Genomic DNA, 18,144 nt, shown 5'->3' on the forward strand with positions numbered 1-18,144 from the left:
CACCTCTGGCTGGTGTCGTTTTTGGTTAATAAATATGATCTGTCACTTTATCGTGCAGAATATGTTCCACCATGTCTTGCAATGGATGTTTTTGTTGCTGCTTAACCACCTCATTTCCTGTGATAACTTGGAGTTTAAATGTTTAAGTTTTTCAAGCAATATGGTACACAATGCCGCTCTAAAAACGTGATTTAGTTTGTGTTTTTATTTGCCGATATTCACTAAAATTGCTTGTTTGTATTGCAAACATGGCAGAGAACATGTTTGAAAGCTACACAGGACAGGGAGGGACAGAGACAAAGCTGCAAAAGGTTTGGCAACAATAACACAATATACTTCAGAAATGCCTCGATCACAGTGTCTCTGTTCATGTTTTAACAATACTTGAATAAGATATTTGTTTGAGTTGATGTGGTTGGGTGTGTCATGGTGCAACAGCGCTCAAATGACTATTGAAGCAAGGGTGTGTGTGTGTGTTTGAATGTGTATGTGCATGTGTGTTTCTTTCTTTCCTTTCTTCCCCCCTCCTCTGCTGCGTGTACGTGCGCGTGCGTGTGTAAGGTGGCGCACTGAATGAGGGAAGGCGCAGGGAAGGGAGGGGGGGAGTAAGCAGAGACAGCACTGCAGTGCAGATAGATGAATGCAGTGGCCTGGGCTGAGTCAGCAGCATGTTCCCAATAGGCTCAGACTGTACAGTGCACTGTATAGCACCCTCCTTAACCACAGCAAGCAGGCAGAGGGAAAGCGAGCCACAGCAACAAGATGAAAAGTAAATGAGAACAATGAACACAGGCACACAGTAGAAAGCTAGTGTGCTGCTGTGGATTTATCCTTCACCTCCTACCTGCAGTGCTGCATGTGTTTTTCAGTGCATCACATTGTTTTGTGCAGTTTGATATCTGTGTCTTACACTGTTTGATAATAGGAGTCTAAAATATTGATAAATGCAACTGTTCATTACTATTGCTCGAAAAAGAATTTGAGATGATTATAAAACATTTATTTTATTTATGTTTAGGAATTGTTGATTTCTTTGTACTCTATATTTCTAATTGTGTGGCTCTCCTCAAAAGACACCATCAACATGTCATGTATATTCTGCAGTATACACATGCTTTGTCTTTTCCCCCTATAGGTTTCTGTCCTTGCATCCATCTGAACAGCAGGACTTGGTTGCAGTAGTGGGACATGGATTAAGTAGGACGTTGGTGTGATCTGCCGGGCTGTCTGAGCAATTTTGTGTGAGGGAGGGAGGGAGACAGAGGGAAGTCAGTGTAAGGGATACAAAGAGAGGGAGGTTGTCTTTAAGGAATCAATAACATGCAACCTGCAGTATTGTTGTGATCAAGCATCTGGGTGAGGTTGTGGTTGTTCACTTTCTGTGTCAGGTCTGCTCCGCCATGCAGAAGATGAGAGGAACAACAGAGGTGCATTGATCAAATATATAAATACACACGTAGACCTAGTTTCACTCACTGTGTAAAGAGGGAATGGGCCTGACATTGTCTTGAGTTCAGCAGTTCTCACAAAGTTCTCACATAGAACTATGTGTGGATGATCAAGCATACATTATCACATAGTTTATATTACCATATACGTAGCTGAGAAAGGAATTCAAATTAATTCCATTTAGTCAAATTGGAATCAAAAGCTGTGATGTATGCTGATTTATCTCTGGGGCCACTGCCCCATCCCTCACAGAGCATAGCCCTCTCTGCCCCTGTAGGGTTGGGATTTGTGTTATTCATTCCTGCTGCTGAACGCGTCTGCAGAGATCACAGCCTTCATCTTCTGTGTTTATTGCTGTAACCCCTCCAGCAGACTGAAGTGCTTCAAAATACTTCTTACAGCTATCTAACACCCTCTAGTGGGACTTAAAGGAAATAACCCAAGACAATGTAGGCTATCACTTCCACATGCGAAAGGGTTAGTTCATATTTTTCAACATAAGGTAGGGAGTTCCTTATTGGTGTGGTGATGGTGGTATGGTGAATCAGACTGTCTGGTGTCTGTTAATCCTCCATAAGTCCTGAGATATCCCAGCAAACCAGCAGCTTGTCAGCAAATGGGGCTATCACACACTAAAAAATCATAATCAGGTTAAAAGCAGGATTTTGTAGCCCACCCTTACACAATACATATTACATACAGTAAACCTTCTTTACTGGTCAGCCTGTAAAAATATATGTTAGATCTAATTAACAGTAATATAATAATACAAATAGGCTACCTGTAAACTCTCACACGTGACCGGTTAGTCGGTTTCTGAGCGACATTCGCGAGCCACCGTCGACTTCTGGTCCTTAAGTACCTGATGTAAGAGCCATCATCACTGGCCAGGAGGGGTTTGAAATGACTGGTAACGACTTTATATCGTCAAAATGTTACCAGTAAAGTCTACAAAGCTAAATGTTGACCTAAGTTGTTGTTATTGCCACATGTCCTTCCAGTTTAGACCATGGAGTCTGGAGTTGGCCTCTGGTGTTAGCTCTCCTCTCCACAGTAACTCTGCTGCCCGATGTAGACTACCTGCTTAGCAACGTTACATTATGATTGAGTACTGAGGAACAGTAGTGTGAGTACTGAGGAACAGTAGTGTGAGTACTGAGGAACAGTAGTGTGAGTAATGAGGAACAGTAGTGTGAGTACTGAGGAACAGTAGTGTGAGTACTGAGGAACAGTAGTGTGAGTAATGAGGAACAGTAGTGTGAGTAATGAGGAACAGTAGTGTGAGTAATAAGGAACAGTAGTGGTCAAACACAGAGAGGCGTTTGAATGTAGTCTAGTCAAGAGGGACATTTGAGCTAATTCAAATGTGACAGTATCTGAGTTCATGTCTGCTACTAAGACCAATTACGAAATGTGCTGCTGTAAAGATGTTTCTAAACAGCATGAAGGATGAGCTCATCCTTTTCTTGATATCGATTGCTTTCAACAAAAGTGGAGCACAAAGTGCTCAAGTGCTTGTAGCCTACTTTACTTGTACTTAAGTGTTTTGAGGTATGTCAAGCATTTCCATGAGGTGCATTAAATTCCACCCATTAGCCTTCTGTATTTGCTAGAAGTAACTTTACAGATTCAGATTTTAATATGATACACGGTCATTAAACTACCCAACAGGATTCTACTTTAACAGGGTTGGAGATTAGCACCAGCCACCAGCTAAATGCTGGGACTATATGCAAGTGGTTGCTAAATTTGCTTCACTCACCAGCTAAAAAAATAACAATGGTATCTATTAGGGGGATGGTATAATTTGAACATTCACAAGCCATTTGCAGGTGGACAGGGAAGTTCACTCTGTACCTTATGTGTGTGTGTGTGTGTGTGTGTCTGTGTCTGTGTCTCTCTGTGTCTGCATGCATGCATCGTATGTAGATGTCCACCAACCACATTCACAGGTGGACAATACAAGTTAATTTCTCACCCTGGTATAAAAGTAGATTAAATAAGCAACCCTCTATACCAACTACAACAATATTATTTTGTGTTCATGTGAATAATACCGCAATAATGTGAAAATAAAAGTATAACAGTGATGGGGCCATTATCTTTGCTTAAAGACCACTTTTACTTTTGATGCTTCAAATACATTTTGCTGATGATATTTTAATGGAATATTTTAATTTGTCCTTATTTGACTCAAGAGCACATGGAAACAAATACTACTGCGTTTTACAGACTTTGCAGTACCATCCACCCCAGGGCTGGACACGCAGACCCTGCGCCTGAAGAACGAGTTCTGAAGACCAGCCAGCAACAGTACGGTATCACCACTGAAACATCAGGGTGACAGTGTTGGCTTAACAAATGAAGATGTATTATAGTGCATAGTCCACAGTATATTAAGTAGATACCAATTGTGTAATGCTTTTTTTATCCTTATACTCTTTGTACAAACGCCTACAGTGTAAACTGTGCTGGCCTTTGAAGAGCAAGAGCCCTATTTGGAAAGACCTCACTCTTTTAAAATTGACCTAAACCGAGCTAGAAGTGACAAGAAGAAAACAGAAGATAGGCGCAAAAGACAGCATCTTGAAATTGAAAAGTAAAAGACAAACAGAGCCTGGAAGCCTAAAAACAATAAGTCCTGTTTCATTCATTTCATTATAATGTGTTTAAACCAACGTCTGTGCTGATCGTTTGTAAAATGCCTTCATGCTCCATCCATAGGGTCTTAATTAAAGGCTCATGAGATCATATTTATATTCATCTTCACTATATTTTGTGAGTGACTTTGCAACAATGTTTCTGTTAGTTTTCGATTATTTTCAGTTATAAAACACAATGTGGTATTTCTTAGTAAGACCCTGTAGGTGTCACTGTTATTCTTGTTATCGGGCACTTGTGCAGCAGCTGCTGCTGCTATTGTTTGTATGAGTTGGAGAATAAATGAATGTAATTGTTAAACAGTCAGAGACAATGTATTTTGTCAGAGGGACCATCATTGATTTCACAGGTTGAATGAATTACATTTAAAGATAAACGTTGCCATTTAACAGAGTTGCTTTTTGATGGTTTTCTGAGCTGGTTGCTCAGAATGGGAAGTGAGTCTGGCTCTGAGGTTAGTGAGCTTCATAGATGGGAATAGAATCTTAGCAAGAGGTTTAAATATGGATGGCTGGTTTATATACAGCCAGCGCCAGGAATGTGGTTTAAGGTTTGTTTAAGATGCCTGGACTTTGCTAATCCTCATTATAGTCAAAGATACGTTTTATGTAAAACAGTTTTGTGAAATACTTTGGACGTTGCAGCAGGGCTAGATTCACTGTGGATAAAAGGACAAAAGTTTCGGACATCTGTCACACGCGAGCGCATGCCCTCCGCCCTCCGGACAATAAAGCTGTGGATGATGGGGGGGGGGGGGGGGGGGGGGGGGGGGTCAGCATCTTCTCTGCTCTTCCTGTCCTTTTATTCTATGCTCTATTGAGCTTCTACTGGGGTCTTAACATAACATGGATGGCCTTCTTATTCCTCACCACTGTTACAACTTGGGCTAAAAATATTAATACATTATTACCGGCAAGAGAAATAAAGATTTGGGTAATTGGTTTATTGGTCCATTATTTCTTTATAATTTAAAATGTAAAATTGGACAGATTATATGGAAAAGGGGACAATGTTCTGAGAATGGTAGTAGATGAGTTTGAAACCAGTTGTTGCTTTTCAGAATCATTTTCTTGAAATAACTGCTCCATTTAAATCCAAGTGAAAAAATATGTAATTGTTAATTTATTATATAAATTCTACACCTATTATTTGTTGAATTATGTTCAGCTAATCTGCTGTCTACTGAGTAAAAGACTCGAGATAAATTAATTGGAATTAATTGTACCATTTGAATATAATTAGTGCCAAATTACATGGCTCTTTCTGGGAAACCTCAGAAGAAACTATTAGGAAAATTTCATAAATATATGGACCAGTAAATGAAAGATAGTACCTCAGGATCATCACTGGTTGAAAATACAAATAGTGGAACAGAGTCCTCTCATTGGACATGGTCAGCACATCTGTAAAGAGAAAACCTTTTGGAACATATGTCATGCTCTCGTCATAGTATATTTTAGTGACTGATAATGACACTCAAACCTCAAACGTTCACAGACAAAAAAAAAAGTCAAGGTTTTTTTGTTGTTGTTGTGATATCTTCATTTTTATGATGCAACAGTCTTTAGTGAGGTAGACTTTAACAGGTCAAGAATTAGAAACATTGCTCCTTAAAATGGCAAGTGAAATGACATGAAATAAATATTTCCATGTACAATGTCTTCAAAATGAGGTAGAAATGGTTACAGAGAACACAAGATACAACAAAAGTACAACTGGATTAAGAAGATAACGCTGAAATGCCATTTTCCATCAGTTGGACTAATTCAACTCCACTTACTTCAATGAATCAGAGTTACACCAAGAAACAGCAAATACTGTTGTTGCAGTGTGTAAGTTAATGTAGATCACATTTTTTGTTTGACACTGAAGAGCATCTAATTGTTGTAGCTAAGCGCTTAAATACTTTTAAAATCTGGGGGTAAGAGTACATTATTATTAGTGTAACACCTTTTTATTAATATGTATTTTTTTCTCCAGCATAATTTGAAGCTAAATCTTTGCGTGATGCGTTTTATTTTTATTTTTGTTCAGTAAGTTAAATTTCACGCGTTTACATTTCCAAATTAAAATACTTTTTCCAGACTAAATCTGAAGCGGCATTACACCCTAAATCTTTCTATGTATGGGGATCCACTCTCTGGGCATGCTGTTAGTTAAGAGTTTGGTTATGTTTAATTTTGCAAAAGAGATATTTGTATGGCATAACCTATGTAGGGATGGCATAGTGTAGCAAGAAAGCTACAACACTGAAAAAAAAGATTTACAGTTGTAACTACATATTTTCTGATAGTGCACATACATTTGAAACCTCTCCCTTCTTCATGGTGTCGATTCGTGTTAGAGCTCAAATCAAGCTGATTAATTGGTGACACTGTGTCAAGCGGTTTTAAAATACTGATATTGAAAAATGGAGATTGAACACTTTATTAAGACATTTATTAAACATACCTACTATAGAGCATATACTGTAATATGTGTATATCTTGATATGTCAAAAGTTGTTAATCAGGAGTGCTTTATTTTGACAGTTTGTCCACAAACACTGTTTCCCCACTGCTAACTACACTAACACTGAACATGTCATTCATTTTTCCACCAAAACCTAGAAGAGAATTACATCTATACATGAAGAAAATATGTTTCATATATCTAAAAACATCATTGATGTACAATATGGCATGTATTGTCCTTTTTAAGAAAAATATCTGAATTACATTCAACATTTCAGGCCTTGGTACAAAAACCTCAAGTTTTTTTCCCAGAGCTAAGAAGCAGTGTGTGTGTGTGTGTGTGTGTGTGTGTGTGTGTGCGTGTGCGTGTGTGTGTGTTTTTGTACATGTTTTCTACTGTTAGTATCAAGGCCTTGTAAGTTCATTGTTTCCCTGAAGTGTTCAGAGTATGTTTCGCTCTTAATAAAAGCCATGGCTCCGTTTTCATCTTGCTCCATAAAGCTCCCTACAAACACCCGAAGGTAATAACATACATTCTTATTTCATCATTCTGAGGTAACAAAATTCTTCCTGAGTATTCAATAACACGACTATATAATCATCCTTTTCAGAGGCAAAAGTAAAGAGAATGCATAAAAAAAAGTAAATCCCGTAGCAGACAAGCAGGTAAATCTTCATAAAGAAAGTCATTTTAAAATTGCGTTCCTCTCAGTCTGGGCTGTGCATCCAAACAGAAGTAACAAACAGGCTTATGGACCTTTACACAGTTTACTCTGAGTGAATTTTAGCAGAATGCAGACTTAAGCATAGTTTTTTTGTTTTTTGGTTGTTCTGTTGATTTGTGTAGTCATTGTTTCTTGTAATAGTTTGAATCTTAAATGTGTGAGCTGCACCATTATTCGCAGATACTTTCCTGTTAGTTTTAGGATCAACAAACATACAAGCAAACAACATGCTTTGAAGATGATCTGAATATACTCTTATGCTGTCATGGTATGAATGCTAAATACATTTTTAAATGAACATAAAATCTGAGATTATTTCCCCACTCTTTCTTTACGTGAAAACAATTTTAAAGGGGCGGCTTCGTGTAGACTATGTAATCATTTGATAAGCAGCTTGTTATGTATAAACTGGACAAAAACAAAAGTTGTTCAGCAAGGAAAAGGGTTGAGAACAAGAAGCAGGACACTGGGACAGAATAAGATAAAGAACATGAAAAGAAGGGGTTAAGGAAACTGAAAGAATGAGTAAAGGTAGGGGGAAAGCCAGGGATGAGCGGGGAAACATTAATTTCTCGAGGCCAGGTGACACACCGAGCCTTGGAGTCAGCTGTGTAAAGTAGCAGTGATTGTGCTGAAGTAGTATGGTCGTCTCACCATTTCAGTTATTGCTTTCCTTACTTTTTGGTCGGTAATGATTTTTGTGGTGTGGTAGAACGTATTGCAGTCAAAGGCCTTTTTCATACATAACGGCCACAAATAATTACACCTACTTTTACAACAGTTACGTTGCAGATGCAGTGCTGCTGCCGCAGTAGCCAAAGGACATAAATAGGATCCTGAGAGAAACAGACACTCATACATTTAGACTGTCTTAATGCTATCTATGTAGAGAATGCCTCGACCTCACCCCTAACTTACCTCAACCTTAGAGGGCAAAATGCCCCCCGTGAATCTTTGGAAAAATATGAATAGTGAACATTTTAAAGATGCACAAGAAATACCAGTCTTGTGCCTTCTTGTTTTTCAAAAGTGAAATAAAAACCTTTCATTGACTATCCAATTTTGTTCACCCAAAAAGAACCCTGGTTGGTTTTCAAAGGGCGAGCGAATCCTCTCAAATGCCGACCGGTGCTGTCAGCGCCCTGCAGTGGGGTCTTCAGGTCGTGTGTGCGATGCAGGTATCTTCATAGACATTCTCTGTTGCTGAGGGAAGGTGTGCTCCGCTGACGCGCTCTCACCTGCCAGGCCTGATGGTGGGCTGTAGTCCCCTGCCCCGACGTAAGGGGGGGACATCATGGGCTTTCCAGATTTGTAGGCCTGCGGGTCTGAGGTGGAGCCGCTCATATCGTAGCCATTGCCGTGCCCATTGCCGTGACCTTTGCTATGGCCGTTGCCATACTTTCTGTAGCGTGATCCCTCCACCTCTGCTCCCTCCTGTCCGTCCTCTGCCATCTCAAAGGCCTTGCGTTTCAGTGGTGCGCCTCCCTCAGAGCTCCCTCCAAGGCTGTGAGATGGGTAGCTGTAACTGCCCCCCACCATGGTGGGCCTAGGGGCCAGAGGAGTGGGGGCACTAATCCCAGGGGGCAGGTAGGAGGCACTGGGGTGGCTGTATCCAGAGGACAGGCTGGTTTGGGGGTAGCACCCTGGAGGGTAGTTGTAGATAGGAGTGCTGGCGCTGTAGCTGGGCACGAGAGTGGGTGCGGCCTGCAATGTGTGTAGAGGGGCAGGGGGAAGTGCTGCGCTTGGCTGAGGGCAGTATCCTGAAGACAGGTAGGTGCTGTTGTAGGCAGGAGGGTATTCCTGAGATGACGGGGCATTGCAGGAGCCAGCACCACTGTAGCCCGGCTCAGACGCCAAGTTACTGCTGACTACTGTCACACTTCCTGTGGCTGGGATGCCCACAGATGCAGAACCTACCTTGGTGCCGGTCAATGCCTCCAGTCCAGGGTAGCACTCCATGCTCTGACCCAGAGCCCATGGCTCAGATTCAGTTTTCAGGAAAGCTCCAGGCTCTGAGTAGGCCCCTGTAGGAGGGCGTTCATAGGACAGCTCCAACCCTGAGTACTTCTCAGCGTAGCGTTTGAGCAGAGAAGAAGCAGTTAAGGCTGATATGTCATCACTGGCCCACGGGTAACCTGCAGGGGCATAGCCTCGGCGACCAGCTGTAGCGTAGGGGTCGTGTTTGTGGGCAGACGGCGGTGAAGTGGTAGAGGTGACATCTAGGTGCTGCTCAGGCCACTGAGTTAAGGGGGCGGTGTGCTCCGGGGACCAGTGCATCTTCAACAGACCTGACAGAAACAAGACCAAAGCTGAATTAGTCCACACAATCTCAAAATGATGTTTCAACTATATGCAGTATTTTGTCTGGACCAGCCTCTTCTGTCTTCCAAAACTCACAGGCAAGTAAAGAGTCGGGCACCATGAATATCTGCCCTCATAATCGCAAAGGCTCGCTGACCCTTTTCCAGAATCATGTCAATGCTTAGCCCTTTGCTCTTCTACACAGTCTCATACAGGCAGAGGACAACTGCTCTAATCTTTATGTGAAGCCGGCAACACAGCCCCCAGCCTGGTCTCCACAGCGATAAGCCTCTATCAGCCCGCGAGCTGCCCTCTACCTTTACCTCACTCACATTAGGGCCATTGTTGTCTCTCTATGACTCTCTTAGTCCACAAAGCCACCCCCACCGAGCGTGTGATCTAATTCGGCTCAAACCTCAGGGGTCTGCTGGACGGGGAATAGGAGGTGTGTGTGTGTGTGGGTTGTGTGTGTGGTGGGGGGGGAGTAGTTTTTAATTATACTACACAGAGACACTGGACCACTATATCTATGAACACTATTACAAGTACACTGACTACTTGAGAAGTCAAAGAAGTCTGACATTTTTTTCATGTGCCATGCGTGATTATACATTTACACAAACATGTAATCCACTGGTTTAGTGGTTGTGGCTTTGATTGGCTTTTGCAGGCTTTTTCTTTTTGAACTGGCATTAGGCTGACATTCCAGGCATTGCAGAGTATTATTAAACTGTCCCAACCACAGGCCTGAGCCAGAGGGGTTTCCCTATAACAGCTACGCACAGAGGAAAAAGTTCCTGCCTCAGTTTCACCAACAGGGATGGAGAAATACTGCCTCTGTCAGTATGCTTTTTAAAAATATGTTTCAGTAAATTAGCACCAATATCATGATATATTTCCTTTCCTAGCTGTTCTCATTTCTGGTCTTTTGCCTTCTATGGATCAGACTTTAGTTCTTTACACACTGTCATTTCAGTATTAATTCATTATTTATTCTTGAAAATAATCTTTTCCTTTCGAAGCATGTTTTCCTCTTCAGTTTGACAGATAACAGCACCATAGATGATTGTCTTGCAGTCATAGGAAACGTGTTTGTTGTAGTCTTGTAATTTAAGCTTTTATTTAAGACTAGGGTTGCAAGTAACAATTATTTTCATTGTTTATAATCTGCCAGTACTTCTTTAGTAATCTACAGATCATGGTTGCATTACTAAGTGGGTCTACTGGGCACAGGGTTAGGGAGCCCCTAAGCCCTCTAACCCTTAACCGCAGTGCCTACTGGGAAGCAACTGTTTTGAAGATTTGTCATTACAGACAGAGCCAAAGGGTTCAGTCATTCACGTCAATATTAGAGACCCAAAAAGTTAAAAACTTGAAGGAATAAACTAAAGAGGCCATCTTCAGAGGGGTTTCATCCCCTCACGTCTCCTGTAATTATTAAGGCCTTTTCCTCTGTATGGACACCAACATCTCCTCCTGACAGTGGAGTTAAATGAGCTGTAATTAACATTCTAACATAAAAGTTACTGTGAGGAACATTTAACTGGTCTCAAAGTATTACCGATGCCTCTATGTGACCTACATAAGTTAATGAGACCATCAGCGAGAAGACTAGCAATTCTATATAATAATAATTATTATTCTTAATGCTTGTTATCGGTGCCACCAGGTCGGATTTAGCAGATTAAATCATGCAGGTTCACCAGAAACTCCTTTCTCCATTTCCTGTAATTTGAACAGAAGTTCACTCACTAAGAATCAGTCTACAGCTATTTACAGACTTCAGCTAAATACATATATTAATTTAATTAGAAATGCGTTAATAAATACAATGGTTTTGCAGACTTACAGAACATTATCTACGGTGTGAAGTCCGTCCTGTGGCCTTCATGCGGAGAGATACAGGGTCGTCAGACTGATGCTCACTGGTCATGCTGATTGCAGGCACGAGCCAAACGTTTGCCGCTTTGCCTTCAATCTACGGTACTCATCTCACCCCGTCTTTACCCGATGGTTTATAATCTATCCGAGACATATTAGAGCGCAGTAATCTAATGTGCCTGGAATCCTCATCAAAATGCAGCGAAGGAATGTGAAAACTGAGGATCATTCTGAGGTCACACGATGGAATAGTGAACTGCGAGGGTCTTGACGCGTTAAGAACCAGACCAATGAAACCAGACTAACGAAGGATTAGAGCACACAAGGCTGGTGGGAGTGTCAGTGCTCTGAGACAATTGTCGACACAAGAATTAAAGAAGCATCACCGCTGGTGAGCTTACTCCTATGTTGGCTGTATTTCAAGGCGATGCAACAAAACAATTGTTTTACTTGATTGTTCGATGGTTTTTGAAATATTTATAGACATTATCTAGGCAGTTACAAATAAATATGGCTACAACATAAGACTGTTTAAAAGCAGGAGTGACTTCTTCAAAGAAAAGAAATGTTTAATTCTTACATTTAGGCAAATCTATAGACAAGTATGTACAGTAGCTCTACTTAATAATATGTATGAGTATTGTACTGCAACTGCTCTCTGTATCAGGTGACCATTACTATGCATTACTATTATATTCACTATAGCAAATACTCACTCTTTATACACGTGAAGATAGTCTTAGTCCTGAGACCTAGAGTGCTTCTCAAAAAGTTTTTTTCCAAACATTTAAACACTACCATGTTTACCGGGAAATGTGAATTTCTGCGACAGATTAAAACCTCTTGCTGTTAACGAGTGCTGCATCAGACATCTGTGTTGAAGTACGGATGTTGGGGAGCAGGGTTTAGGTATTAGGAGGGACGAGTGAGGGAGCCCCTAACCCTAATCTAGCAAGTCATGCTGGCTCGGGGCTTGGAAACACCCCTTAATTCTTGGCCATGCTTGGCTTACCAAGAAGCAAAGATGAGTACTAAGCCGGCTTGGTACTCTGATAGCTTTCCTTAATCATTGTGATTATCATACTGTTGACCAACACCAGTGTTTCCTCTTTGTCTTGCAGCAGTTTGGAAGATGAAGGGGAAGGCTCTGACTGTTCATTGCTCTACAGAGGTGCCACTTCTAATGTTAAGTGATGTTGCACCATTAATCTAAAGACACCTTTTAGTCAAATGTCACTGTAATAAAGATCAACATACGATGTATGGTTGACTTATTAGCACAGAGGGGAAAGATACCTACCCCACTTCTACAACAAAATAAATTGCCGTTCTCTGCTGTGTTCAATATGTTTCAAACCAATTGAAACACTTTGTCATGTTAGCGTTACACTGCATGTGTGATGCCCTACGCTCAGACAAGCAATGTATCTAGAGAGCATGCGGTGGGATCTTTCTCTCATTTAAATGAATGAGAATGCCTCATCATTTGTACCTATGCACACAAGTTAGACACCAGACGTATAGTGTATGTGAGTTGACACTTTGATGAAGATGTATAATTCAGTCTCAAGCCTCTGTTCAATACCCCAAACATACAGATACTGTACATTATGTTGTGAGTGAAGCTTGAATAACAGGTGTCGCAGTAGGAACTTTTGCAATTATGCGTTATTTTTGTATGTATGTTTACGTACTCTCAAATTAATTTCTTCACGTGTAACACCATTCACATTGATGGTGAAGAGAATGTTTCCATTTTCAAAATGACTTTGCTAGATGAAAAGTAACCAATTTGTGTTGCATTATTGAGAAGAGCGAGATTACACCAGAAGAGGAGATGGCCAGTGAGAGCACTGAACGTGTTGAGGCAAGAGGGGATCAAGCATATCGAGGTTAGAGGGAAATACTAACATCCCAAGCAGACCCATCCTGCAGACACGACATGTAGTTTTATATAAATGTGGTTAGAGGTGTATGTAAGCTGCAGCTAAATCCTTCGGGAACCAAAAGAAACAGTGGAGCTGCCATGTAACTTACACTCAAAGGTGTGTGTGTCATTAATCGTCCCGACACAAGCAAGTAAGTCTCATTTTAATCTTCCCAGAGCAGGAAGTGAGGTAAAATTACAGCGTCGTAGTAAACTCTTCCTCCTCTCTCCTAATCAAGACCTAAAAATGGTTGCTACATGGCTTTACAGCAAAGTGTGCAGTATGTGTGCAATAAAGAGATGGACTGAGTGTAACCCTCCCAGCTCTCCGTTGAGCTGTCAACAACCTCCACTAACACCAGTTTCAGTGCACTTTACTACTTTTTGTAATTTTCTTCTTGTTGTCATTGATAGGATGTGACAAACAAATTCATCGTATGGTTTTCTCTTTCAAGGAAACACAATTATGCAAGTCATGGATGCTTTCTGTGTGTCAGTGGAGGCTAGCTTGACTCGTGGTCCACTGCATGGTCAGTATGAGTAATTAGGGGTTAATTAGATGAAAGTACGTGTGGGGGAAGGGGCTGACGGGAATGGGGATTTGGGGGTTGTGAGGCATCAGAGGTGGCTTGCTGGGGAAACATAAAATCACCCTTCTGGAGCTGAATGGTCCTCTGTTAGAGCGTTTTACTCCACTCACAGTAAACAAAGAATTACATTTCCTGAAGATGGACAGACACTCAGAAATACACACAGCAAGATGCACACGCAGGCTCAAGCAAACTCCTGTCTTGTGCTTTTTGTGCAGTGTTTTATCTCCAGCTGACCAACAGGCAGAGGAGCTCTTGGTCATCTATCGGTTGAGTCAGGCTGCTGGAATGCCAGGAATCTAACCTGAGATCTATTTACAAAGCACATATCCTCTCCATACGCTCAGCACGCACTGTCCACTCTCCGGCTGAAGGAAGGCAGGGAGAGAACATGCTTACTTACAGTGCTGATAAATGACCCTATTGGCTGTTTGCACATTATTGGGCGATTTATATTAGTTAGAGTTAATTCACACCACTGCTTGTAAGATCAATACAGAGGAGAAATGGGATATGAATGTGGAGTGTGTCAAGATTCTTGAGGAAATGGACAATGGACTTCACACAGTCACATATCTATCACACACACACACACGCGCGCACACACACACACACACACACACACACACACACACACACACACACACAGTACAGCTCTGTGTCTTCCCTGCTTACAGAGTAAGTGAGGGTTAGATTGTTATGTAAGCACTGACCATAGTCTAAACGCTGAAGCCAGTGTGAAGGAGGTTCTGCTGAGGAGAATACCCTCCCTCTCCCTCCTCTTTTCCCTTCCCCCTTTTCTCCAGATCTGCACGTTCCACCAGGCTGTCAGCCAATCAACTACTGTACCATATCTGATTTAAGTTGTACACATCTCTAACCTACAATATATTTCTAACTACAAATCACACAACAATTCAAGTCAGAATGCGGCTTTTGACGCTCAAACAGACACATCACACATATTTACCTCAAAGCACTACTGAGAAACTATTTTACTTTGAATAATTGTGATGCTCTCTTTCCTCTCATTACATTTCTCTTTCTTTTACTCAGATTTTGCCCCCCCATCGTCTTCTTTTCTTGAGCCTCGCTCTTTCTCTCTGTGCTGTAGGAAAGACGGGACCGTGTGTCCGAGCCTGTGTGGTCAGTTTTCCCCTCCCCCGCTCCTTTAGCTCACACACATGTGGCAGAGGGTGGCCTGGCCCCTCTTTGCTTATTGTGTCCACTCATATATCAGGGTGCAGCTGACCAGTCCCTCCTCACGTCCCCTCCATCTGCCCTTCACTTTGCTCTTTCTCTGTCATTTTACCAGCAGCAGCACAGGTCTTTACTATAACACCTAATGAGGATCTAAGGTGTGCTACAATTTGCTTAACAAGCTGTGATGATTACTATAGAGGACTAATGTGGAGTGTGTGTGTGTGTGTGTGTGTGTGTGTGTGTGTGTGTGTGTGTGTGAATGGAGGGTGATGTTTATTTGTCCCTCTATACAGGACTAATGAGTAGCTGCTGACACCAGGTTACTAACGATCTGGCTTTCATTCACAAAATCGTTTCACCCTGGTAACTGCCGGCTAAAAAGGGCTAAAACTGCTAATCATCATTATAGACAGAGAGCATAATGAGGTGTAGCTGATTGTGATTTTATGTTGAGAGAGTGAGTGTGTGTGTGTGTGTGTGTGTGTGTGTGTGCGGTGAGGTTTCATTTGAGTAGTTGTGGTTGTAAAAATAAATGCTTCATAGGATTGTGTGTATTTAACGTTTCTCTGGGAAGAAATTTAACGTGACGCTGTGAGTCTTTTTGAGGGAGGAATGTGACAGACGTACGTTACTAAAATCTCTGTCCGCTCAGAAAACTCCCTCGTTTTCCAGTTTTTGTCTCTGTGCAGCTTTTTAGAAGAGTAAAACCTATAAGTAAATTCCTGTTGCATTATTCCAATCAGGTGAGCGTTGTAATCCTGTTAAAGCTTGGCCTAATCAATAGCCCAGTCAATCAATATATGCATATTCATCAGCCTGGATAGCCACCTCTCACATATACAAGTGAGGTCTATACTGGGATGTGTCACAGAGATTTGTGTGATTTAATCTGGCTTTACACACTAATGTTCGACACATTGAAAACGTCTTCCACCTTAGATAACAATATCTGTCCCCAGAATACCAAGGAAATATAGTGCTATTATTGTTTGAAAATGAGTATAACCAACATTTTATGTATCTTTCATTTTTAAAGAAAAGCTCTGAATACGATCAACTGCTCCACTGCACTCCTTCACTATGTTCATGCTGCTCTTTGACAGACAGCGGTGCTTTGGTAAATTGTTACTATACTATATTTACATGGAGGGGCTGAAAAAACAGCGACTGAACACTTTCTGTGAAATTCCTCAATGCAAAGCCTGCAGATTCAGCTGTTAAAGGCATTAGCATATCTGCCTTCTCAAAATGACTTCTAAGAGACCCCCCAGCCCCTCGCTTCCCTCTACTGAGACACAGAAGATGAGTCCTGAACAAAAGAGGAGCCCAGAAGAAGAAGAAGTTGTACAGAAAAACAGACCAATCTAGGTGCCATTGTTCACGTACAACACGCCAAACACCTCCACCATTGGACATGGCCATACAACATATTAGTCCAAACATTAGAGAATAAAAAGGGAAAAAGCAGTGCAGACTCACTGTATGGGGTGACAGGACTGAGCATTCTGCAGCCCCGGCCCCAGGTGAAGAGGAGAGGACCAGGTCCACTTGGTGCTAGTGAGGGCCCAGCTGCATGCTGCGGGTCCTCCTCGGACTACTGCTTCCCCTGCTGCTAGTGGTTGTGCGGCGGTTGGCTCGGCTAGTGACTGGCCTCTTGGACCTCTCCATGGTTCATTTCACAGTTGAACACCGCTCCGACACGCTGCCAACTGAAAAGCACACACATGCAAGTGTCAGAGCCACAACACACAGTGAATAAGAAGAGGATGTTTATTTCAGTAGCAGCCATTAAAAGCCCAAGCGTAGGGACATTTTGAGAGAATTATCAATGTTTAAAGTACAAATAATCATAAAAGCCCATTTTTGCTTGCATTGATTACATCTTGAATGCAATATCCGTATTAAAAAGACTATATTGTAAAAATAACTTTTGGAAAGTACTTGCAGAAAGCAACAGATATTGAGTTTCTCATGCGCTCACTTTTGCTTTCCTCAGTATTTCTGTCTGTTTATGTGTACACACGTGTGTGAGCCACCGATCAAGACAGAGTTTGAAGCTAAATGCACTGACAGAGAGAGGGGGCTTTTACCCTCTGACCACAAAACCCGCACGGCCAGCGGAGACTTTACTAATTCTTTGAAGCCACCCATGTTTCGACACAAACAGTACAAACCACAACAGGAAGAGGAACTTTGCACTCTCTCTCTCTGCAGAGCAAGGAAGCTATCATGTCTAACATAGACTACTTGAGGGTTAAAAACTGAAGAATGAGTGCATAGACATGTAACCTGGTTGGACATATAGAGTACAAACTACTGCATGTGCAGTGGAGTAAGCGGCACATAAAAGAGGGCATATCACACATAAAGAGGTAATAGAGGGCATTTAGAATGACAGGAATGTGCAAGAAGCCGCAGAGACATTGTCATCTAAGCTAAATCTAAAGCTAAATCTATTTCAGCAAGTGAGTACATTTCTACTGACCTGATCATGCCTGGATTTGCTTGATGAGTGGTTCAATTTGGAAAGTAATCCACTATTCCTCAAAGTACACAGGGGAGCCCACGTAAATGTGTATGTGTGAGTCTTGTATGTGTGTGTGTGTGTGAGAGAGAGGCTTGTACTCTCTTCTGGGACCCTATCCTTCTCTCCTACACTCCCTCGCTCGCCCTCCAGCTCCCTTCTCCCTCCCCCCTCTCGCTCTCCCTCGCCCAGTGACAACAGAGCAGCGCATACATCCCCTCCCCCAACCATGCCTCCCCTCCCCCTCCTCCTTCTCCCTGCCTTTTGTTAAAACTATTTCAGCAGGAAGGGAGAGAGAGGGAAAAAGTGACCAATCATGCAGTGTCAGAGCAGAGCCTGTTTCCCCTGCTGTGTGTGTGTGTGTGTATGTGTGTGTGCATGAATTTCTGCATGTGTGCATTTTGTGTATGATCTTATTTGCACGTGTGTA

At 41.9% G+C, this 18,144-nt stretch overlaps 1 protein-coding gene across 1 annotated transcript; it reads right to left on the reverse strand.

Moving 5' to 3' along the window:
* Window positions 1–4,914: 4,914 nt before the first annotated feature.
* On the reverse strand, window positions 4,915–17,845 carry LOC116386794 (fidgetin). The gene is made up of 3 exons (XM_031853319.1): window positions 17,676–17,845; window positions 16,670–16,899; window positions 4,915–9,576 (listed from the first exon to the last, which is right to left on the reverse strand). The coding sequence occupies exons 2-3, from the start codon at window positions 16,692–16,694 to the stop codon at window positions 8,423–8,425; spliced, it is 1,179 nt and encodes a 392-aa protein (XP_031709179.1). The 5' UTR covers window positions 16,695–16,899; window positions 17,676–17,845; the 3' UTR covers window positions 4,915–8,422.
* Between the last annotated feature and the right edge of the window lie 299 nt (window positions 17,846–18,144).

The sequence above is a fragment of the Anarrhichthys ocellatus genome, unplaced genomic scaffold, assembly GCF_004355925.1.
Source record: "Anarrhichthys ocellatus isolate YVR2014 unplaced genomic scaffold, GSC_Weel_1.0 scaffold1, whole genome shotgun sequence".
NCBI lineage: Eukaryota > Metazoa > Chordata > Actinopteri > Perciformes > Anarhichadidae > Anarrhichthys > Anarrhichthys ocellatus.

Coding starts and splice junctions, on each gene's coding strand:
- LOC116386794 (XM_031853319.1), bottom strand. CDS start 16,694: ATGCTCAGTCCTGTCACCCCATACA. Junction 9,577..16,669: donor CAGTCCTGTCACCCCATACA/GTGAGTCTGCAC, acceptor TGTTTCTGTCAG/GTCTGTTGAAGATGCACTGG.